This window comes from Calypte anna, chromosome 15, assembly GCF_003957555.1.
Source record: "Calypte anna isolate BGI_N300 chromosome 15, bCalAnn1_v1.p, whole genome shotgun sequence".
NCBI classification, from domain to species: Eukaryota; Metazoa; Chordata; class Aves; order Apodiformes; family Trochilidae; genus Calypte; species Calypte anna.
In genome coordinates this window covers 164,311-186,157 of record NC_044261.1, presented here as the reverse complement: position 1 = coordinate 186,157, position 21,847 = coordinate 164,311, and the positions used below count along the sequence as shown (strand labels likewise).

The 21,847-nt window shown below is 43.7% G+C and overlaps 4 protein-coding genes across 9 annotated transcripts; 2 read left to right on the top strand and 2 right to left on the bottom strand.

The window, feature by feature from the left end:
• Positions 1–117: 117 nt before the first annotated feature.
• HSCB (HscB mitochondrial iron-sulfur cluster cochaperone) lies at positions 118–4,286 on the top strand. 2 transcript variants are annotated; one of them, XM_030460930.1, is made up of 7 exons: positions 118–329; positions 397–493; positions 945–1,034; positions 1,549–1,693; positions 1,896–1,943; positions 2,457–2,578; positions 3,931–4,286. In XM_030460930.1, the coding sequence occupies exons 1-6, from the start codon at positions 118–120 to the stop codon at positions 2,546–2,548; spliced, it is 684 nt and encodes a 227-aa protein (XP_030316790.1). In that variant the 3' UTR covers positions 2,549–2,578; positions 3,931–4,286. The 2 variants fall into 2 exon arrangements, with proteins under 2 accessions (XP_030316790.1, XP_030316789.1); XM_030460929.1 differs by lacking the exon at positions 3,931–4,286 and having other exon boundaries at positions 2,457–2,624.
• Positions 3,196–10,976, bottom strand: LOC103529367 (solute carrier family 2, facilitated glucose transporter member 11-like). Of its 2 annotated transcripts, XM_008494802.2 has the most exons (12): positions 10,459–10,976; positions 9,525–9,623; positions 8,226–8,386; positions 7,498–7,622; positions 7,111–7,240; positions 6,657–6,805; positions 5,935–6,122; positions 5,429–5,539; positions 5,215–5,316; positions 4,655–4,730; positions 4,269–4,396; positions 3,208–4,032 (listed from the first exon to the last, which is right to left on the bottom strand). In XM_008494802.2, exons 1-12 carry the CDS (start codon positions 10,474–10,476, stop codon positions 3,814–3,816), a joined length of 1,506 nt encoding a protein of 501 aa, XP_008493024.2. In that variant the 5' UTR covers positions 10,477–10,976; the 3' UTR covers positions 3,208–3,813. The 2 variants fall into 2 exon arrangements, with proteins under 2 accessions (XP_030316780.1, XP_008493024.2); XM_030460920.1 differs by lacking the exon at positions 10,459–10,976 and having other exon boundaries at positions 3,196–4,032; positions 8,226–8,274; positions 9,525–9,604.
• CCDC117 (coiled-coil domain containing 117) lies at positions 10,864–17,182 on the top strand. Of its 3 annotated transcripts, none has more exons than XM_030460922.1 (6): positions 10,864–10,967; positions 11,235–11,584; positions 12,276–12,326; positions 12,630–12,863; positions 14,266–14,403; positions 14,957–17,182. In XM_030460922.1, the coding sequence occupies exons 2-6, from the start codon at positions 11,238–11,240 to the stop codon at positions 15,207–15,209; spliced, it is 1,023 nt and encodes a 340-aa protein (XP_030316782.1). In that variant the 5' UTR covers positions 10,864–10,967; positions 11,235–11,237; the 3' UTR covers positions 15,210–17,182. The 3 variants fall into 3 exon arrangements, with proteins under 3 accessions (XP_030316782.1, XP_030316781.1, XP_030316783.1); XM_030460921.1 differs by having other exon boundaries at positions 11,232–11,584; XM_030460923.1 differs by lacking the exons at positions 10,864–10,967; positions 14,266–14,403 and having other exon boundaries at positions 11,143–11,584.
• A 1,195-nt stretch (positions 17,183–18,377) lies between these two features.
• Positions 18,378–21,163, bottom strand: XBP1 (X-box binding protein 1). 2 transcript variants are annotated; one of them, XM_030460924.1, is made up of 5 exons: positions 20,879–21,163; positions 20,681–20,777; positions 20,424–20,600; positions 19,710–19,873; positions 18,378–19,402 (listed from the first exon to the last, which is right to left on the bottom strand). In XM_030460924.1, the coding sequence occupies exons 1-5, from the start codon at positions 21,082–21,084 to the stop codon at positions 19,216–19,218; spliced, it is 831 nt and encodes a 276-aa protein (XP_030316784.1). In that variant the 5' UTR covers positions 21,085–21,163; the 3' UTR covers positions 18,378–19,215. The 2 variants fall into 2 exon arrangements, with proteins under 2 accessions (XP_030316784.1, XP_030316785.1); XM_030460925.1 differs by having other exon boundaries at positions 20,475–20,600; positions 20,879–21,161.
• Positions 21,164–21,847: the final 684 nt, after the last annotated feature.

Below are 21,847 nucleotides of genomic sequence, written 5' to 3'. Positions count from 1 at the left end.
CACGCGCAGGTGGTGCCGGGTCCCTCAGTGCGCCGGCGCCCCGCCGCTCCTCGGTACGAACCGGGCCAATGCGGGCAGGGCGGGTGGCGCGGGGGCCGCCGGGAGCTGTAGTCCGGGATGCAGGCGGCGCTGCGGCAGCGCCTGGGCAGGGCGCGATGGGTGCTCCGCGCCGCCGAGGCGGCTCCGCGGCCTCGCTGCGTCGGGCCGGGGCGGTGCTGGAGCTGCGGTAGCCCCCTTCCCGGCGACGAGGGGCTGCCGCACTTCTGCCCCGGCTGCCGCGCCCTGCAGCCGCCGGGGCCCCGGCCTGACCTGTTCCGCCTGATGGAGTGGTGAGTGCCGGCGGGGCGGCGGGGGCCGGGCCAGCCGCGGGCCTCACGCACCTTCTATCGCCCGCAGTGACCGCTCCTTCCACTTGGACCCGCAGCGGCTGCAGCGCCGGTTCCGGAGCCTGCAGCGCGCCCTGCACCCCGATCGCTTCGGCCAGAGGCCACCGGTGAGCCCTGGGCCCGGCGTGGGCGGCTGCTGGGAGTCCTGCGGTGCCGTATCCCGGGCGGGGGCGACGGGCCTGGCAGCCTACCCCGGCCCGGCACCGAGGTCTGGGGCTGGCGGGGGTAAGGCCGCCCCTCGCCTTGAGCTCCGCGGGGCAGAGCTCGGTGCCCACGCCGGACGCTCCCGGGTTTTGGGGACTCTCCGGTTTCTGTGGCCTTCGAAGAGACTCCTGCTCAGCATGTGCGGCGGAGGATGCAAAGCGGGGCTGCTGCCGTTCTTGAGATCGTAGTTGCGTGAGATGACACCGTGTGCATATCCCGCAGCTCCCTGCCCTTCCCAGCTCTGTTAACTCTGGGTTTGACACTGCGTGGTGCTGTGGGAACGCGGTTTCTCTGCAGGTAACAAAGTGTTATGTATTTTGTCACTTGTTACTATTATTTGTCATCCTTTCGCAGAAAGAACAGTACTACTCTGAGCAACACTCCTCCTTGGTCAACAAAGCCTACCAGACCCTCCTGAACCCTTTGAGTCGTGGCCTCTACCTGGTGAGGTGCCCGTTATGGGTGCTCCTGTAACTGCCCAGGGGTGGCGGGGGCTGCTGGTGGTCACGTCAGGGTCAGACACAGGCTGAGTTTCATTCTTCTGAAGAGAATTAGCAGAGATTGAAGGGAGACCAAAAAATAAGCTTGTCTGAAAATCAGTCATCTTTTCCACATTTTTTGGTCATATTTTAGTTATTATTACTATCTCATTTGCAGCCTACCAATTTGTTTCCTACATCATGTGTGTTTGGCTATGGCTGTTCCTTCGAAACTTAAGCTCAGCCCCTGGCAGCCTTCATTATATTTTTTTTATTTGGATAACTGCTGATTTTGATGGTCTACCTATGGTATCAGTTTTAAGACTGATTCCATTTATGTGCATTTCATGGAGTAAACCAGGAGTTTATCAGCTACAAGTCTGAGCAAGCCCTACTAAAAGACTTAACAGTCAAGAAAATAATTCATATTCAAAGAGATGTAAGAAAGTGTATTTCCAAATGCCCGTTTTCTTCACCAGCTGGAGCTGAATGGAGTAGAGCCAGTACAAGAGACAGACTGCGATGGAGACTCAGTGTTTCTCATGGAAATCATGGAAGTTAATGAGAAATTAGCAGAGTCTAAAAATGAAGGTGTCCTTGAAGAAATTGAAACTTTAATTAAAGGTAGGTTATGATTTGAGGGTTTTGTATACAACCAATTTACTGTAACTTCTACAACATGAGAGTCTCTCTGAAGGCTTTTGCAGTCTGTTTCTTTTATTAATTCTAACTTGCATTAAGTCTCCCACCACAATCAGTTGGAATGCAGTGGTATTAAATATACTAGGAAAGTAACAAAATGTCAATGAAATAATTTGTTTTGCAGTTAAACAAGAAGAACTGACCAAAGAAGTGACTGCAGCTTTTGAAAGAGGTAGCTATTTCTGTGAAGTATGTAGCTGCCATACGTATCAGTTACAAATGCTTAAAACCCCACATTCTCTTGTTGGCAAATATTTCCTGAACTACATAACATAGATTAAATACTTTTGAGCTGACCTACCTGCTGATTCAAGAAATTTAGGCCCTCACATTAAATTAAAAAAAATCCAACATAAAAGTTCCAGTTAATTCAATTTACATAAAAATAATCACTTCTCAGGGATGGCAGTCGATCCCATTACATATATATAAAAAAAAAAGTCTGTCTTGTCTGTATATTTAGAATTCACCAGTGGCTATATCAATGCTACAGTCACTCTACAGGAAAGTCATTAAAGGATATTGATGCCGCATTTCTCTTCTGAATTACACATTTTTATGTATTTTGTGGAACACGTCTTAATACTGAAAGAGATGCGGTCATTGAAATCTTGAGATTAACTTTGAAAATTAAAATTCATTCATCCCTCCCTCTGCAAATTAGTAATGTTTTATTTCATTTCAGATGATCTTCAAGAAGCTAAGAAGCTTCTAGCCAAAATGAAATATTTTGCAAACTTAGAGGATAAACTAAAGAACAAGAAGATCCCTTCCTGATACTGCCTCCTTTACCAATAAGAGTTAACGGTATTTTCAATTAAAGAACTGATGTAGTTAACAAAACAAAAAAAAATGGTGTTTGCTTCCCATGTTTTCAGCATTAATTCTGTGAGAAGGAATAAATGTAAGAGATATCCAGTATTTACTGCAGCACTTACTAAGTAACAGATGGAAATGGGACATGCTTACAACCAGAAGCTGCAATAGATAAGGGTAGGACTGTAGTCCTTGCAGCTACAGCTGTAGGGAAGGAGTGTCAGAGAGGCACACAAATGCCATGTGTATTTAAGATTTCTTATATTCTGACTACTAAAATAAGAAGAATGTTATAAGTTGATAGAGAGTCCTGGGCAGAAAGCTGGAGATGAAACAGAAAGCTCATTCCATAGGTCTGGAAGGTTCTGTAATCTCCTTGTATGTGCTCTCTCAGACCATCTTGAAAAATTCTAATAGGTTAAAGATATGCAAGTCTTATCACCTCTCCTCTCTGCTCCTTGCTGCTTTTTAACATGTTGAGCTTTGTCTGATGGGAACTGCCCTTCAAAACTAGAAAAGATTTTACCCTGTTGCACAGTTTAAATCTTAAGAAGTTAGGTTAGGGAAAAAAAATAACCCCAAACTCAAACCCCAGAAACATAAATATTTTATTAGTACCCTTTTAATAAACAAGTCTTTCTAATAAACTTTAGTACAAATAAGAGTAAGACAGATAGGTGCTGAACTGTCCTTGTGCAGTTACTGTAGTAGGACTAGATGAGGAATGTCCTTAAAGCTTTCAAAGAAGTTATTTAACTGAAAAGTGGCAACTAAATACCCTAATTTATATTTAAAGTAGAATATTTGGAATACTGGTTTCTCAGTGGGCCAGTTCTTGTTTAACACCTCAAAATATTTTATTCAGTAAAGCAGTAACTTATGTTACATTACCAGAATCTGAAGAAGGGGCACAGAAATAAAAGAAGCAACCAAGTTATCTGAAGAAATCCGCTGGGGGGAGAAATTCATTGGACACCCTCCCCTGGCATTTGTGTGTGCCCACAACATCAAGTTATATCTAAACCTCAAGTCTTCTATGTATATGTTTTTAATAAAATTTCAGCAATACATGTTTTAACAGCATTTCAGAAAAATTAACTTGCCGTTAATTAAACTTCATGTAAGTATACAGGAGGATTTAAAAAGCTAATTATTCATGGTATGACACTAGTAATTTAGAAAACGCTGTTCATAATTCTCATTAGGGTTCTGCTACAGCTGTGAAATTACACAGAAATTTTTAAAAATTCATCATGGAGATGTCTTCTTTCATAAAGCTCTGTTTCCTTTTTTTTGGTATTTCTTCCAAAATTCAGCTTGTCAAATTCCTTTTTGATTTCCAGAAAAGATCTGTTTTTTGTCTCAGGAATTACAACAAAGATGAAAGCAGCAACTAAGGAGCACTCCAGTAAGAACACCACAAAACAATACTGCTTCAGTCCATTCTGAAAATAAAATGCATTTGAGTGCAACATATTTGAAGTGTAGTAACAGTGGGTTTGGGAATAAAGAAAGCTTTTTGTTTCCTTTCATACATATTTTAAGAGCAACTGAATCTAGTTATACTTGGGTGAGGGGTAGTATGCATCCTCTGTTTAAGTCTTACCATGTAAGAAAAAGCAATTTGTTAGAACCTCAGTGAAGCTTAAATGGCAGATGAGGCAATTAAGAAAATACTTACCACTATGAAGGGAAAAAGCATTCCAATTGTGAAGAAACTAATCCAACTAATTGTCCCTGCGATCATGTATGCAGCAGGACGTGAAGACTGTACAAATATTTCTGCTGTCAGGGTGTTTGTTATGCCACCTGGGGAAGTGAGTTTAGAAACAGAAGAGGCTAAATGTCCAGTTACAGTATCTCCAATGCCAGAAAAAAATCAGTTGCTTGGTTTCAGGCTATGGGAGACTAATCTATGCTGGTGAGACAGGCTCCCTGATGTTTCTCAGCCAGAGCACCATCAGCCTTGCAGTGAACAGGTGCTGCTTGGCTTGCACAGCAAACTGCTGACAAGCCCCAGCGCCAGCCCCACGGGTCTCCCCTCTCAAAAATTCATTACTGCAATACCTGGTCCCAGCCCAAAGCTCAAGATGAAGGCAAATATAGATGCCATGCTCACATAAGGCACCCATGAGTACAGTTCCTGGAACAGAAGAGAAGTCTTAGTTTGGATTATGATAATCCAGTTTAAACATATGGCTTAACAGTGGCACTTACTTTTGTTATTTTATTGCACCTAAGACCAGCAAGCATTCGTGGCTCTTCATAGCTAATTTATTTAACAGTACTGCTTCAGAGAAATTAAATAGTTAAGTGACTGAAATGGACCCTAATGATTAATATCATCACTATGTAATGTGTCACCCTAAAATTACTTCAAAAGCTAGAGTAAAGGCTGTTTTGTCAGCATTAAACACAGCTGCAGCTCTAAGACAAATACACAATCAAATCTTGGATAAAAGCATTCTCATGCTTTATAGGGAAGAATTTATCAGCTTTCAACCGCTGTCATTTTTAATGCTGCTGTTTCAACCTACAGAGCTCTTACTTTCCAGCTTCTTTTGAGTGTCACAAATTTTCACTCACTGTACTGATATAATGAAATATAAACAAGTCCTTCTTTATACCTGGTAAGTCAGAGAGAATGTTAAAACAATGCTCCAAAGGGTCATCAGGAGATAACCCCCTATGATGAGGTATCTTCTTCCCACATAGTCTATCAGTAAACCCTGTGGACAAGACATAATTTTCTATTACTAAATTGATCTCCTATTTACCAATGTCCCATCTGCAAGAGGACTTGTTACTCTATGCTAGGAGGTGGAATAAACTGCTACTTACACAGGTGAGGGCTGTGAGGCATTCACAAGCTCCAGTGCCAAGTGTCACATAGGGGATTTTTTCTGCCAAGATCCCAGCTTGTTCAAAAATGTAAGTTGCATAGAAATAAATCTACAACAGAAAAAAAATAATGGAACATTCCAACTAGTTAAATCATCACCTGCAAACAAAGTCAAGCTCACACTGAACATACAGCTCAATTTATTTTATATCGTGTTATATATTTGATGCAAACAGCAGGAAGAATCTATAAATTTCTTGTCTAAGTAAGTATACTGTTATCAGAAAAATAAATACAATTACTCAACTTACTGAATATAATACTTTACATTCTTAAATGTGACACAGGAGGATATGCTGATGCACCTTTACTTAGTTTTTCAGTGAGTGCTTCCCACCTAACTTATTTCTCTGAGCTTCTCTGTGTGGATACTTCATATTAATCGAAGGTTGAAAAACAAATTAAAATTAAGTTATTTAAGATGTATGTACATGTAAAAACTTACAGCATTTATTCCACTGAGCTGTTGGCCCATTGTCATCACAATGACAATAATGAGCTGCCATCTCACAGCACGATCAGTGAATAATTGCCAGGGCTTCCTGGGTTTCTCCCCATTTAAGGCAAAACATTCCTGCTGTATGTCTTCCATCTCCTTTTGATATTCTGAAGAGCCATGAAACTGCTTCAGAGCTGTGGGAAAAAAAAAATTATGTTTACCTATCAACCACAGCTTCCAGAAAATTCTCTTTCCTTAATGACCTGGATTTTGCTAGAATAAGAAAACTTCTGCTTTAGGAAGCTTGGGGAAAAAAAGAAATTTGCTTTGTGAGTTGTTTTTTTATTATTTTCGTATCAAATGCTAAGAAGGTAAACTTCCTTTCTTCATTTCTGTCATGTATTTAGCGTTTTAAATGGACAATTGAGGGATCACATCATTTTATATCACTGAACTACATCAGAATTATGATACCAGGCAGAAGTAGAAACACTGAACACACTTTTGAGAAATATGTTATTATTTTATTGTCCAGATTTCTTCGAGATCTCTCAAGTTTTTCTGCCCTCACAATTTCACTACTTAAGTTATTACTTTACTTTCAAATTCTTCTTGTGTGTAGGCTTCACTTACTCATTCCATGCAGAACCGCACATTTCTTGGGTAGTATTTGAAGAAAGGGAGAACAGTCATAAATATCTCAAAGAAAAAATAAAATTTGAAGTTACCTTTGGCACATCTCAGCTCATCACCTCTGTCAATAAGAAGATATCTGGGGCTTTCAGGAAACCATGGCAAGAATAAAAGTTGAGCAAATGCTGGGAAACAACTGCTGGATAGCAACAGAGGCCAATATGCTTCTCCACCTAATAACTCCCTGGGAGAGGCATGGGAAAAGAAGGGGGAAAAACAAGTAAGTAGCTCCTGGTGACTATTCAGAAGACTTCTGTGAGCAAGATCATTGTCTTTCAAGAAAAGGCCCCTTGCAACCAGTTTGCAGTTACAAGAATAAGGTGACAAAAGCAGAGTTTTCTTCTTAGAGGTGGACTTTCTATGTGAAATTGATTCACTAATGCTACATGTCAACAGCTCATGTTTTAAAAGGAGATGCAGGGAATTGGGAAATTAGGACTTTTTACATACAAGTAACAGAAGGCAAGAAAAAAAAAATGCATTTCTAACCTCAAACCAACTATTTGTCCCGCTAGTATCCCCCCAGTCAGGAAGATGGAACTCCCCATGGCCATGCCACCTCTAAGATGTTTTGGGGCAACCTCCCCAATATAGAGAGGCTGCACACAGAGCCCAACACCTGCAAGTAAATGGGAAAACATTTTTCTGTTAGTAGATTTTGCTTTAGAAAGAATTACTGAACAGAACCACATATTAAGTTGGACTTGGTTAGTTTCTCTATTAATTCAGATGTCTTCAGATTCCAAGTTAGTCTACAGCATGGTTTTGTCATATCTACAAAGCAGTGTACAAACACATAATACCAAAAGAATCTGAAATAACAATCGTTTTTCATTCAGCATCGTTTACTGAAAGTAGAAATAGGAAATCATTCACCTGAATTTATGCCAATCAAAAACCTTCCAGCAATCAGTAACTCAAACAATCCTGTAGGAAAACTGATCCCCATTAAAACAGAGGCCAGTATTGCTATAATATTATTCATCAAAAGAGCTCCTTTCCTGAAGAGGAAGGGAAAAAATAAGTTAAGGAAATCTGCAGTAACTTTCTTTTTAACATTTAATAACATTCTTTTTTCCTTTCTGGTAGTATGGAAAAAATGGGCTTTACCCATTTACTCATTGACTATTCTTTTACTAAAGAAACATGCTATTAACTGGAAGTCCAAATATCTGACAACTATTTACTCATACTTCAACGAAGTCTAAACATAAGGATGGTGCATAAATACAACAGAAAAGCCTGACGAGGTGGGAATGGGCCTTTGTTCCTTTATGCACATGACATGTTACAGATCACACAGCATGTCTTTACTGCCATGAAAGCTGCAAATGTGTGCAGAGGACCTGTTTCCTACCATACAGTATGTGCATACTCCTACTTAGATTTCAATCAATATAACTGAAAGACTAGACAGGAAGGCTGTAATTCCGGGCTCATCTTTTAAAGTCATATTTGAAATAACTGTAAAATTCTACTAGAAAACTCTGCTTTGAAGTGAAAAACATATACAGTCAGCCAAGGTACACTTTTTCCCACTCTTTTTCTATTGAGAAATTAAAAAAAGGAAAGCATGCTGCTATATGCTTGCTGATAAAACTCACCTGCCTAGCCGAATCGCCATGCTGCCTCCAATAAGGGCTCCACACAGGCCTCCAAGTGAAAATATAGAAGCAATGACAGACCAAAGAAAAGTCAGCAAATCTGGATTTAGTTCCTTGTGATAACGACTAGCCCAGGTTTCATTTAAGAACCTGTGTATATGCTGCAGTACAAAAGAATAGTGAACTTGTAGCATTATGTGTAGCCCTACAATGTAGCACTATAAGTAACTTGCACATCAGTCCTGAAAACCAATTCTCAAAGCCAAAAAAAAAAAAAAAAAAATACACCATCTTAGTTGTATTGTATTAAAAACATTGATGACCAGCAGAATCTTCCTTGACCGCAACCCCCTTTCTTACTCCCCATCCATCTCAAAGACTGCTGAGCAGCAGCTTTGTTGTCATGCCCTGCCTCAGGAGAGGCTCCATTCCACAGGAGAGACATAGCCTTTCCATACAGTGCCATGGAAGAGCTCTGAGGACCTTCAGAATGAAGCAGGGAGAGGGGGGACAGGTAGGTCCTACTGTTTTTTAGGATCTCAGACCACAGAGGTCTCATATAACTCTAACAAATTTTACTGTCAAGAGACTCATTCTGACACAGTTGAAATGCTCCTGCCTTAGTGTAATCCAACAATTCACAGTAAAATTCCTTTCTGCAACTCTAATATTCCTCTGCCTTTCTTAAAGCATTCATGCATCAGAGCTTTTAAGCTGTTATTCCACATTCCTGGTTTCCAAAGATTTGTCTTTAGAAACTCTTGAACTGACATGTATCTGTAATCAGAGGCCCATGTTCCTAGGCAGCAAAGATTTAACAGAAGAACAAACTTCCTGGACCCGCCCTTTGTTTCTAGCATATTACATGTTCTTTCAGAAGTTTCACAAACAGCTTATTTTTAACCTTTGTAAAAAAGCATTCAATGTTGTAGCAAATTCAGTCTTCACAGTTTCACAAGAAAATAAATCAGCTGACAGCAGAAAATTAAACCCACTGCTTTCACAAGACCATTTGCTCAGATATTCTTGAGTCATTCACAAAATATGCAGAACTTTCAAGGCCATGGCAATGGATGCAAAAGTAACAAGTAGGTGAAAATACCTGCAAGGGAGTCAGACACTATAAATACAACTTTTTTACTAAGATCTTCCTCAGCAAGCTGCCCTATGGTGGACAGCTATCCTTTCTCCCTGTTATCCAGTGATAGGGCACACAGGAATGGTACAACCTCTTAGCTAGTAAACAGCATACCTCCATTTACTGTAAAACAACTCTGTGAACAAGAGACAATATTTTACCTGAGTGGGTGCATTGATAATGGAAACATTATACCCATACTGAAACGTCCCTCCAATTCCAACAGCACAAACAGCCAGAAACAAGGTCCAGCTGGGGAACTAGAGAACAAAAGAGAGTAATCGACATGAAAAGAGATAGATTCTTCAGCTCACATGCATATAACATCTAGGAGAAAATCACAGTGCATTATGATCTCTGATCAGTCTTCTTGCTACATTAACATGTTATGTCAGAGTGGTGTGGGCACCAACTTCCTAGATCATAAACAACACTCTTATCAGTTCTGTAAGCTACTTAACTCCTGGCAGTTAATAACTGGTTTCACCTAATTTCAGAAACATACCACAAACGAAATTCCATTTATATTCAATATAAAATGTAAGAATCAGGAAATATGCTTTTACAGATTCTATTTTACATCACAGCTAGGAGTCTAAGAACAGAACTTTACAAGCCTAAACATTTAATGTTTTGTGATTTAAAAGCAAACACGAAACAATCAAGAGAATCTCACATTTGTGCATCTTTGCTAAAGCCACAAACTGTCTACAGGACTCATCCTCACGGCCGGGACAGTTCCGCTTTCCTTGCCGTGCCTACTAGACCCTCTCAGCAGGGGCTCGTATTCCATTCTCAGTATGGGCCGAATTTGAATTCCTTTGCAAAATTTAGCAAACTACACTACAGGAATAAAAGGTGCCAAAGAAATTAAATTACTAATGTATTAAAACACGGATTTCTGCCTTCCATATCTATCTATCCACTGGGATTCTTCTCAACGGTTCGCAACAGTTTCATGACAGAAGTGTCCAACTTGCATAACGCCTCACAGCAGCTACAGAGCTTTCCCGCGCCCAGCGATTCAGCGCCGGTCCCGCTAACACCCCCCGGCACCGCTCCCGCTCCGCCGCACCGGGCAGCGTCCCGCGTTACCTTTTGAGGCGGCGCCATAGCTCCGGCAGTTCGGGCGGCAGCGGGGAAAGCTGTGGGCTGAGCTCCTCATCTGACTGGGATTTGGCGGCTGGGCGGGCGGCCCACCCGGGCCCCGCGCTCCTGGCTGCCGGCCGCGGGGATTATCCCGGGTTGCAGACAATAGCGGGTCTGTCTCGGCCCTTCCCAGGGAGCTGGGGCTTTGCCGCCCCACAAAAGGGGTCCGGCCCCCGCCCCTGGCAGGAACCACTGTGCCCGCCGCCTCGAGGGGGTTCCCGTTGTCCCATGGCAGCCCCGGCCCCCCTCGGCGGGAGCCTTATCCCTCTGGAGCCGCCGCCTCCCGGGACTACAGATCCCGCCGCGCCCCGCGGACCGAGACCGCCCGGGACTACAACACCCATAGTGCCCTCGCCCGCCTTCGGCAAGCGCGGCGAAAGGCCTGGAAAGGACCGGGGCACTGGCGGTGTCGTCCTGCTCCGGGCCCGGCCCGGCGGTGAACGCTCAGCGGCGAGGTGACTGCGGTTTGCTGCTGTGGGGTGCCCCGCGGTGGGGTGCCCCGCTGGCCCCGGCTCACCCGCGCTGCTGCCGCGCTCACCAGCGCGCTTAGCGCGGGGCTCCGGCGGGGACACTTCCAACCCGGCCGGCGACAGCAGCGGGAGGCCGGCCTCGGGCTCAGGCCGGGTCCCGGGGCGTCCCGTAGCACGGCGGGAGCCGGCGTCGGACCACCCTGAGGCGGTGCAGAGGGGCGGCGTTGATGTCCTCTTTCTCCCCGGCAGCAGGACATGGCCGCTCTGGGCAGATCCTGTCAGGGTATCCCCGCGGTCCCTGCCGTGGAGTTCCCCCAGGGCCCGGCCGCTGCCCCTGACCGCCACGGCCTGCCGGCTGCCGCACGGGAACATCCGCAGCCCGGTGCTCTCGGCCACGACAGTCTCCAGCCCCCCGTGATGATAATGGCAGGGAACGGGAACGACGGGGCAGTCGGCGGCGGTTCCTCCGGCCTCTATCTGCAAAGCAGCTTCGACCTGGCCTCCCTGGCCGCGCTCGGCAGTTTCAGCCAGGGCTCGCCCGTGGCCCCGGTGGGATCCTTCACCGCCGCCCGCCCGCCCGGCCTGCACCCGCCCCACAGCCAGTAAGTGCGCGCCGGGAGCCGCTCAGCGGGGCAGGGACGTCTTTGTCGGCTGCACTGGCAGCCTGAAATCAGTTTCAAGACGCGTTATAGTTTTTCTTCTAGCAGTGTTTAGCTTTTGCCATGTTAGAATCGTGTTGCACTCGTCCTAACTCCTTGAAGATTGTTGGTGGGGGATGAAGGAGCCTTCTAAAAGGAAAAAAGTGTGGTGAAGAGCATCTGACATGTTTTTAAGCTTCTGTACTATTTTTTTTTTTACTTGCTCTTTTTTATACATGAGCACAAAATACTTGAATTATTCTGTAAAATGTTTGGCCATATTTATTTTGATAATGTCACTGTGAGACAATGTGTGAGCAGACTGAAATCAGATCGTGTTGCTTCTTGAAACGTTTGAATTTTAGCAAAAACTGGTTTTGCCCCTTGTGGAAAAATTAAATCATGTAAAGGAGGATGAACTAGCATGGAATTCTGCTCCTACAAGAGGTAATAGCAGCCACCTTTGACTTTCCTTGGAAGAAACTGGTCATGTATTGTTCCAAACTTGCACTCTCTTCCCAGTTGGTGATATATGGCAGCTATTGCTCTTAGCTCCAAGTTAAATTTTAAAAGGGAGGAAAATATTGTTTGAAAATTTCAGTGCAGTTGGAAGAGATAATTAAAAGCTAAGTAACCATTTGGTTTTCTTTTACAGTGTCTCTGTTCGCTGTGGAAAGAAGCATAAGCTAGAAGAAGAGGCAGAAGGGTAAATTGGATTTGTGTTTTATAGCCTGAAAAATCTGAAGTTGCATCTCGTCTGTAAAGATTTGAGCACATCTCACCTACAACACACATATGAAGAGAAGTTATTCAAAATTGTTTAATTAGTTATGTAGCACTGATTTTGTTGCATGGGTACCCATGCTTTAATAGGAGCAATTTTCATTGTGGAGGTTGTCTTTCCACAGTGTTTCAAATATGTTGAAATACACATGACTTTCTGTAACCTTTTTTGATGTAGAATGCTGCATTTCTCTTCTGACAATTATAAACTTCCTTTTTTTCCTAGTTGTCCTGTGAAGAAGAAGAGACTGACAGGAGCCAAAAATTGCCCTTTGAATCCCAACACTGAGGAGTGGATTCTCTATGCAGGTCAGCAGGCTGCTGGGGAGGTAGCAAGTCATTATGGTGACAGCAGTCCTGAAACTGCCGTGTTAGAAGTGCCCTGTGAAGAAATGGATCAGACAATGGGGGAACAGCAATGCGAGGTTGCTCGCAGGAAGCTTCAGGAGATTGAGGACAGGTAAATGAAGGGATTGAGTAGACTGGCTTTGCTGAGCTTTCCCTTTTTTGATGGACATTAAGAGTTAAATTTAGCACTTAGCAGCATGATAACACTTCTGTAAGTCTGCAATGAACCTTTTGTTCAAGTCTTTTAAGTAACCTATGGTCCTGTGAGTCGCGGGGCTGATACTATGATCTGAAATAGAGGTGCTAGAGCAAGAGATGCTGAGTAAATAACCACCTTTTCACAGTTGTGATGCAGCATCAGTATACCATAATGGGTTTTATGCTCTTTTGTGAGTTTCCAGAGCTCAAATTTTATCTGATGTTATCTGGCCAGACTTGAACTCATATTTTTCCCACCAGTTCCAGCTTGTTCTGTGATAATACTTCTAAATGCTCAAGACAGATGTGAATTTTTCAGTGTAGAGAATGGCATGAACCAGAGAGATCTCTCTCTGCATGTTCAGTAAAGCTGTTAAATACCATGTGACTTGATATTGGGGTAATGGGGTGGCTATGAGCAGTCAGTGCAATAATTTAATACATGCACTGCACGTTCTTGCCTTTGAAAGGTTTCTGGGAATGTCATGTGAATATATCACTTGACTGCAGTTGAGCTAGTATTCTCAGGTATCTAAAATGACCACTGCAGACAGTTGTTAGAAAAGCCAAAAGTTATATAAATTCTAAAAGGTTATTTTAGCTGATTACTCCATGGATGAGGTGTGACGGAAAGCAAGGCACTGTTGGATTCTTCTGTTTTTGCTACATGACTTTATTAATTGGTTAAATCTGCTTCACAAAGTCTGCTTTGGACTGCTCAGAGGACTGTTGCCCCTTCTTCCATCTTCTTTACTAAATCTTCTTTCAGAGATTTACCAAACCAAAGAAGATACCTCCAGTTTGTTCTAAGTGCTTCAATTTTTTGTGCCATTTTAATCTCTGATAAATTGGTGCAATGTTCTTATAGGCTAGGAACTGTATTCAGTAGCTTTTCAGTAGTTCTCAGAGTTCAGATACAGCAAATTGAGCAGGTGAAGCTATTGTGTATCTGAAATTCACTCTTGTAATGTGAATGAACCATATACTTTCCCCTGAAGTGAATTTATTTATTTTATTTTCTCTTAGTGTAAGTCTGCATTGCACACTGCTGGACAATGCAGGAATAATAAAGATAGCTCAGGTACCAGAAGTGGCATAGCTGCTCAAGTGGCTGCTATGGTCACAGGTATTCTTAGGGTATTTTGGCCCAAGTGACCCATGTTAACACGGCCCCCGCTGCTTCTGGTACCCAGCCTCGGTCTGACACTTGCACTGTACAGTGCAGTGCACATAGATACAACTGTAGTCTGCAGTGGATGTGCCTGTTAACAGTATGCTCAATAGTGTTTATCTCCCTCTTCCCCCTCCATTCCTAGGATAATTGATGAAGATGAGGAAGTTCATGCTGATGGAAATGTTAGCAATCTGCCCACTCTTATCCTGTCAGATACCCTTAAAAAAGGGATGAAGAGGGATTTTGGTGAAGTCCTGACAAAGAAAATAATAGAATCTATGTAAGTTCTGGAGGAAATTATGGTGCTATGTAGCTAACATGCAAATGAAAAGAGACCAAGTCTCATGTTGTGGACGTGTCCTTAATTATTGCATGATGCAGCCAGTGTCATAGAAGACAGACCATTCATCCGGTCTGTACAGGAAAAAATATCCTTATGTAAAAGTTTTATGGAAGAGTTACACTTCAGTGCAACTGAAGTGGTCATTGAGCTGTCTGCTTTGTACTTCTCATTTGTACAGCATGAAATTTGTTAAATAAACTGTTGCATCTTGATTTTTATATATGTGAGTTTTGAAAAGAAGGTCCTGAAGTGAGACCAACAGTGGTCATCAAGTTTAGATCAACAGATAAGAAAGAAAATACAGAATTAGAAATAGAAGTAATGAACTAGTTAAAGAAAAGGAAATTTAATAGGGGGGTGGAAAAAAAGGTATAAGGATTCTAGAATATAGTTCCAGGCTAGCACAAAGGATTAAGATACTTGCTGATCTTCTGCAAGTAATAGTTGTGGTTGGAGAACTTAAATTTAACTGAGACTCCATCCCTTCTAGGAGCCGTCCTTCTATGGAGCTGGTGCTTTGGAAACCGCTTCCTGAATTTCTTACAGATAAACTGAAGTCTGTCTCTGTTAAGAACTTCAAGCAGCAGAGTACAGAAGGGTGTCAAGCTAAGCAGTCGACACAAAGAGCTGCTTTTGTCCCACAGACTGAAACATTTCCTGAATCACAACAGACTGCCATGTCTCCAGATCCGTATGCTAGTCTGGGAATCTCTGGGTGTGCGGAAGAAGAAATGGAGTTGTAGATGCCAGGTTATAGACTGGAAGTGGTGAGCTTCTGATGGGTTTTGTTGCTGTTCTTTTTTTATTCCCTCTTCCTTTCTGGTTTGATGTGTGAATCTGAAGGCTTACTGTGTTTTTCCTACTAATAGTCATAAGAAGGCCAGACATAACTTCAGGAAACTGACCCCCCCCAGAATTTATGTTAAATACTTATTTTTACTGGGAAGGTAATCCAGAGGCCTTTTCAAACAGGGAAGTAGCTTTCCATCTTGTTTAATAGTGAAGTATTCTCTTAATTGTCCTCAGTAAACTACAAAATTCAAACACTGAATGTAACTGTGTCTTATGCCACACCTTTCTTTCACTTACTGAGCCATTAAGACTTTGGTGTGCATACTACGCATGCTTGGATGGCATAATTTGAATTACAAAAACATATGGGAATGAAGAAATACTTTTGAGTCTAGCCACAGATAAAGCAATCCCTATGGAAATAGAGCTTTTCACAGCATGTCATCTGTGGCTGGTTTGTGCTGGATGTAAACTCAAATGTAGAAATTACACATTCTGCAGCATGTTAGGGAAGGAGTGTTAGAGCTGAGCGTAAGCCTCTTGCTTTGTAGCAAGCAAAACCAGCTACTAACCTGCAAGATACCTATGAACTTTAGTCATTTTTGGTTCACTGGCTTCAAAATTGTGCTTGTGGATTTTTGATGCCCTCTCCCCAAACAATGCTAAGTCTGGAGAAAAGTGGTTCTGAGCCAGCTGATTCATATTTTACATTGTACTGCAATTCTTTGTATGCATTGAGTTGCAAAGTCAGTTGAAGACAATACAACTTTTGATTATAAAAATGGCATACTTTAAATTTTGTAAACATGGTAAGTAAATCAGGTAACAGGGAACTGATTTTCTACCCTGAAGAGGGTCAAATGCTGATTATTGTCTCAAACACTGAGACTGCTGGCATTAGTGGTAAAGTAAAAAAAGATGTTTGACTTCTTCTTGAGGAGAATCTAGACTTAAAACTTAAGCCAGAACATGTGCCATTAACATAATGTCAGATAGTTTATACAGTTGTATGCCAAAATAATTTAAATAGTCCTTAAAGATTTACTGCTTGTACCTTTTGTCAACGCTCAACAGTTTCATTAAGCTTAAATCTTGAAATAAGGCAGAGAACCTTATCGTGTGTCTTTAAGTTCTTGAGCTTTCTCGGAGATACCTGACTTGGGTTTTTTTGTAAGAAATTAATTTCTAGGTAGTATGTTCAGTATTAGCATCCCAGCATATTTCTGACATCTTGCTAACATAAAGGAGAGTACACAGTAATGCATCTGTTTGCGTAAGAAAAACCTCCTCCTCTGCAAAACTGATTAAAAATCTTTACGATTATGTTGGGGGTTTTTTGTGTTGAATAATCCATAGTCAGTAGTTCAAAATCAAGCTTCTTTTTGCAGTCATCCTTTCTTTTCTTTTGGATGACGGAAGAAGCTTTGTTCCAAAGATAACTCTATTTGTTAAAACCTATTTATCTTGTTGCTCTTGTCAGAGGTTGTGTGAAATTTACTCTCTTGCTAAAACGTTTCAGAGCTTCACTAAAAACATTCCAACAATTGAACAATTATTACTCTAGAAACTGGTGTGTTACTTTTTATTACTTTTACTAAACTGAAGAATGTGTGCAGCTTTTTCTTGCTATTACACCTAATTTCTGCAATCAATCTCTCCTGCATGTACAATGTAAAGTTTCTCACATAGTACTATTTAAGCTGCTGAAAATGCTTAAATCTACAGCTTTTGTCATGCAACATTGCTTGAGTATAGAGTAGAGCAGTGCAGTTTGGAGAAGGCTGTAGTAACTGTGGGTAGAAAATGTGGCATCTCCAAACAATTACCTCTTTTTAAGTTTGCAGGATTATAGGGAAAGTTCAAGGTTGGAACTGTTTTAGTTGGTAGCTCTGAATCCTATATAAACTGAAGGATAAAAAAAAAATCCAAACCTTGATGAAACCATCCCAGAAACACTGAAATGGTGACAGAATTAAGAAATCTGTTGGGAGGCCAAAGTTAGGCCAAATCTAAATGCAGGGCTTTTTTCTCTTAAAAATTACAAACTGCACACTAAGTTTGCAGAAGAAATTTTTGTAGATGGCTTTTAAGCATCTTTTTTTCCTGTTACATTTTTACCAAAGGTTGACTTTCAGAGGTATATTTCTTCTTAACTGTTCAATTCTGATAGAGTGTCACTGACCTCTGTTCTTCCATCTGAAATAATGTAATGGTGAACTATTGACACAGGACAACAGCAAAAACTGTGTCCAAGAAATTTGCTTTGGTAGAAAACATCCATTTTAACTTTTTCATAATTTATTTCTGCCCTTATGGTAGCAGAGAACAAGGCTGAATCACTTAAACTGATGGTTCGAAGCACAGACTAGAGCAGGGTTCAAGCATTTAGGAGGAGTGGACAAGGTCCTTGCTGTAGCATTGAGAGAGGGCAAGAATGACCAACTGGGTGTTTTCAAACTTCTCTATTAATAATAATTTCACTTGTTGTTGGCTTCCTTAAAATACTTATTAATGCTGTTTACAAGCAAGATGGTAAACATGATGCAGTATTAGGAAAGAAATTATTTTTAAATATGGAAGATCTGATTCTGGTCTGTCTTCTCTTAGGACCAAATCACCCTTTGTATGTCAGTTTTCAATAAATTTTCTAAAATATTTTTTTAGATGGCTGTGTTTTATTCTGCATAGAAGTTTAATTCTTGAGACACTATTCTACATCCAGTGCTCCAGCTGGAGGATAGAATACTCTTCTAGTCTTACCAGTTTGCTTTTTGGACTCAAAATATTTGTTTAGGTACTGAGGATCCTCTTGCAGTCATCCTTATTTTCCCGCTTGAAAATAGAACAGCTTATTCTTATCAGACTATTAAAAATTAAATTTTTTTAATATAAGATTGCTATTTTGCACTGTTTTTTACTGCTGACAGATAGACTGCTAGTTTGTAACCCAAAGCAGTCTTGTCATCTTTAATGTTAGTGACAATACCCTCCTGTCCCATCCTCCCCTCCCACACCTCAGGTTTTTGCCACTTTAATACAAGCCCTGAAAAAGCACTTAAACCAACAATTGTGTTAACATCTGGAACATCTCTCCCACTTGATATCCAAGGCAAAAAGTCAGTAAGCTGCACTACATTTTAATTGCACCAATTCAGTTAAATATTAAATGGAGAAAGCAACTCTAAAATAGCAAATGGAAAACAAGCATTTACATAGTAAATCTGAAAGATGTACAGACTAGTATTAACCCGGTTGTCTATACGTGAATATCCCATAGCAGGTTTTTTTGAGAAAATAATTTCAAATGGAAAACATTTTCAGGTTTACATAGAATTGGCAAGTTACCAAGAAACAAACCTTTCCTCCCTCATAAACCAACACTGACAGGACAGGGGGGAAGTCGGAACAGGACACACGGGGCTTTTTTATACCAGGAGAAACACACTGGCCACTGCTCCACCCGTGAGTAGGAGTTGAAATGAGCAAGACTTCTCTGAACACACTTGATTCTCCCTAGCCCATCCCAAATGGGCACATCCTGTTATCCTGACAGGATCATTATCCAAAGGGCATTAACACTACTGAGTTAGACACTGATCAGTTGGGGAAAGAGTTCATTGGCAAAGCTATCCTCCCAGGCATTGTCAGTGCCAAGCGGAGAGGACATGTCACTGAAGGGCGACAGGGATCCTTCATACCCAGAGTCACTACAGGCATCCAAGAGACTGCTTGAGGCTGCAAGGCTATGATGAGAGGAAAGCAGATGAGAGATGCCCAGTTCAGGCATGAAGCTGTCTACAGGTTCCTCTTTGACAGAGACTGGGGTCTCAGGGATAGCTTTGTCTTCAGATGGAAAGGGAGACACCTCCTCAATTTTCACAAGCATATTGCTTTGGTTGCCCACTTCAATGGGAATCTCCAGTATTAGGGGCTTTGTGTACACGTGATCAAACCTTATCAGTTCATTAATGGCTTCCAGCTTAGCTGATGGGGACCCCAAAGAGGAAGAGGTGGGGGTTGGTATGGAATCTGTTTCTCCACAGATCTCTTCCTCCAGCTTTTCCAGACACATTGACTCTGAATCAGCGTATTTGAGAAACATCTCTGGGTCCAGACTGTCCAGAAAGCCCAGTAGGAGATCAGACTGCAGAACAAAATACTGGTTTAGAATGACAGCCTATTGCTGTTAGCAAAAGATAGCTGTGGCATCTATTAACCCTCACATAGAAGTTAGAATATCCCAACATGATTGTAGAGCTGCAAGTTTTACCGAGTCTCATGAACTCATGTACTCCACTGGATAGAGCCCAACGCAGTTGTTTTGAGCCACAGGCATGGAATTCCAAGACTTTTAAAATAAGCCAACTGTGGAAAATCATCCAGTGACTTTGTCTTAAATCTACAGTGGCTCCAAATTTCATGGGTATTTTTGGATAGGAGTGGATGCTTACCTCTGAGTCTGAAGAATCACTGCCATCAGAATCCATGTGAAAGCTATCAGAAATGGTGACTGCTGGGCCTGCACCTGCTGCAGAGGAACACGTAGTCTGAGTGCTGCGGACTCAGCGGACCCGGTCACCAATCTAATCTCATCCACTTGTGATTCCTTCACAGCCTTCAAGGAAAAAAAATGCAGTCAGTCAACGCAAGTGTTCTAGTAGACAGTACAGTACATAAAGCTGAAGATCATGCTCTTCCTACAAAGGCTTCCAAAATTACATTCTTCACTTGCTTGTGAAGCAGGAACCTGAAGGTGACAGTAATTCCGAAATTGCTTCAAACGTCGTTATGTTTTCACATTTATTTTGTTCACCACTTTTAGATGTCAGCTTGACACCCTCAACTATACCTTCTGTTCTTCTGAGGAAGGCATATGTGACTTTAACAGTTAATACTCGATTTCTATAACAATGTAGAAGAGCAGACAAAATAATCCAAAGTCAGCTTGGAGTTGGTCAGCTCACTATCTCCCACACTATCAGGGGACTCCAGTTCGGATAGGATACCTGGGCAGTTTGCAGGTACACCTCCACTTGAAGGACAAGCACGTTTGTGGCAAATGAAGCCCCCCTCCTCACCCCTCAACAGCATGGTGGTGCCAGACTGAGAGTTCCCCACGCAGGGGCTGCTGTGCTTCCCACTCCCGGCCCGGCCCCCGTCATCACCTGACGCACGGCAGCTCTCGGAGCCGAGCAAGCGGCGTGGCAGAGACCCACCTGGGACTCGCTCTCCTCTGATTTCAGAGCATCCAGACCCAGGCGGCAGCGCAGCTCCTGGTTCTCCAGGGCAAGGTTACACGTCTTTTCCCGCAGGAGCTGGTTCTCAAGCAGCAGCTTCTGGTTCTGCAGAAAGTCGTGAGCAAGAAGACCGCGGCACTGGCTACAGGGCCGCCCCCCGCCCGTGGGCCCACCCGGCCCCTTACCTCCTCCTCCAGCTCCAGCACCTGCTGCTCCAGCTCCGTCATTCGTGCCTTCTTCCTGTCCCGGGCGCTCTGGGCCGCCACGCGATTCTTCAGCTTCCTACGGGGCAGGGCGACCTCAACGCGGCGGCACATGGCCGCACAACCCCCGCTCCGCAGAACCCCGCACCGCACAACCCCCGCGCCGCACAACCTTCTCACCTGCGCAGCGCCTTCTCCTCCGGGCTCAGGTGGGTCAGCCGTTGCCGCTTGCGGGCCGGCTGCGGGGTCTGCAGATCTGGCGCGCTGGGAGCTGCTCCTGCTGGCAGCACAACGGAGAGGTGACGGCCGGCGGCATAGGGGGTCTCAGCCGCCTTGCTAGGAATGAGGAGCAGCCGGGAGACCGCGGCACCGGCCAACGCTGCCATGGCCAGGGCGAACGGGACGGGCTGCGGCGATCTCCGGCCCCGACACTTACGACCGCCTGCACTCCTGGCGGCCCCGCCCGGATATCCACTACCGTGGCTATTGCTCATTGGCCGGGGCGGAGTGACGTTAGGACAGATCTGGGAGCAAGCAGTGAAGTGGATTGCATCAGGCGCGGGGCTGGGGAGGTGAAAACGCGCGCGGGGGGGCGGGGGGGGGAGGCTGAGGGCGGAGGAGGGCAGGGCAGGGCCAGGGCAATCGACGGAGGGGCGGGGCTTCGGCTCGGCTCGGCTCGGCTCGGCTCGGCTCGGCTCGGCTCGGCTCGGCTCGGCTCGGCTCGGCTCGGCTTCTTCGCCGTCGCGGCCCACTGTGGCATGTCGCTGGGCTGCGCCCTACTGGGCCCCGTGCGGCTGGCGGGGACGCTCCGGTTGAGGGGATGTGGGAGGGGGTGATGCAGGTGCAGCACCTCAGCCACCGCCTTCCCCCGGCCATTGGCCCCTGGCAGTCCCGAGCAGAACCCGAAGGAAGAGCTTTGCTGTGAACACAAGTGCCAAGAATGGAGCCGTAACAGATGCCGCGAGAATAGGCTAAAAATGGGCTCAAATGAATAAAAAAGCAGAAGTCAGTAGTTGCTGAGGTGAAGTTGTGAGAGCGGTCAGGACTCTGTGCGCTGCCCCTGTGGCCGGGCCTGTGGCAAGTGGGCACTGCCCGGGCCTGGCTGTGCGTGTGGGCCTGAGGGACCAGGGTGGGGCTATAGGAAGTAGA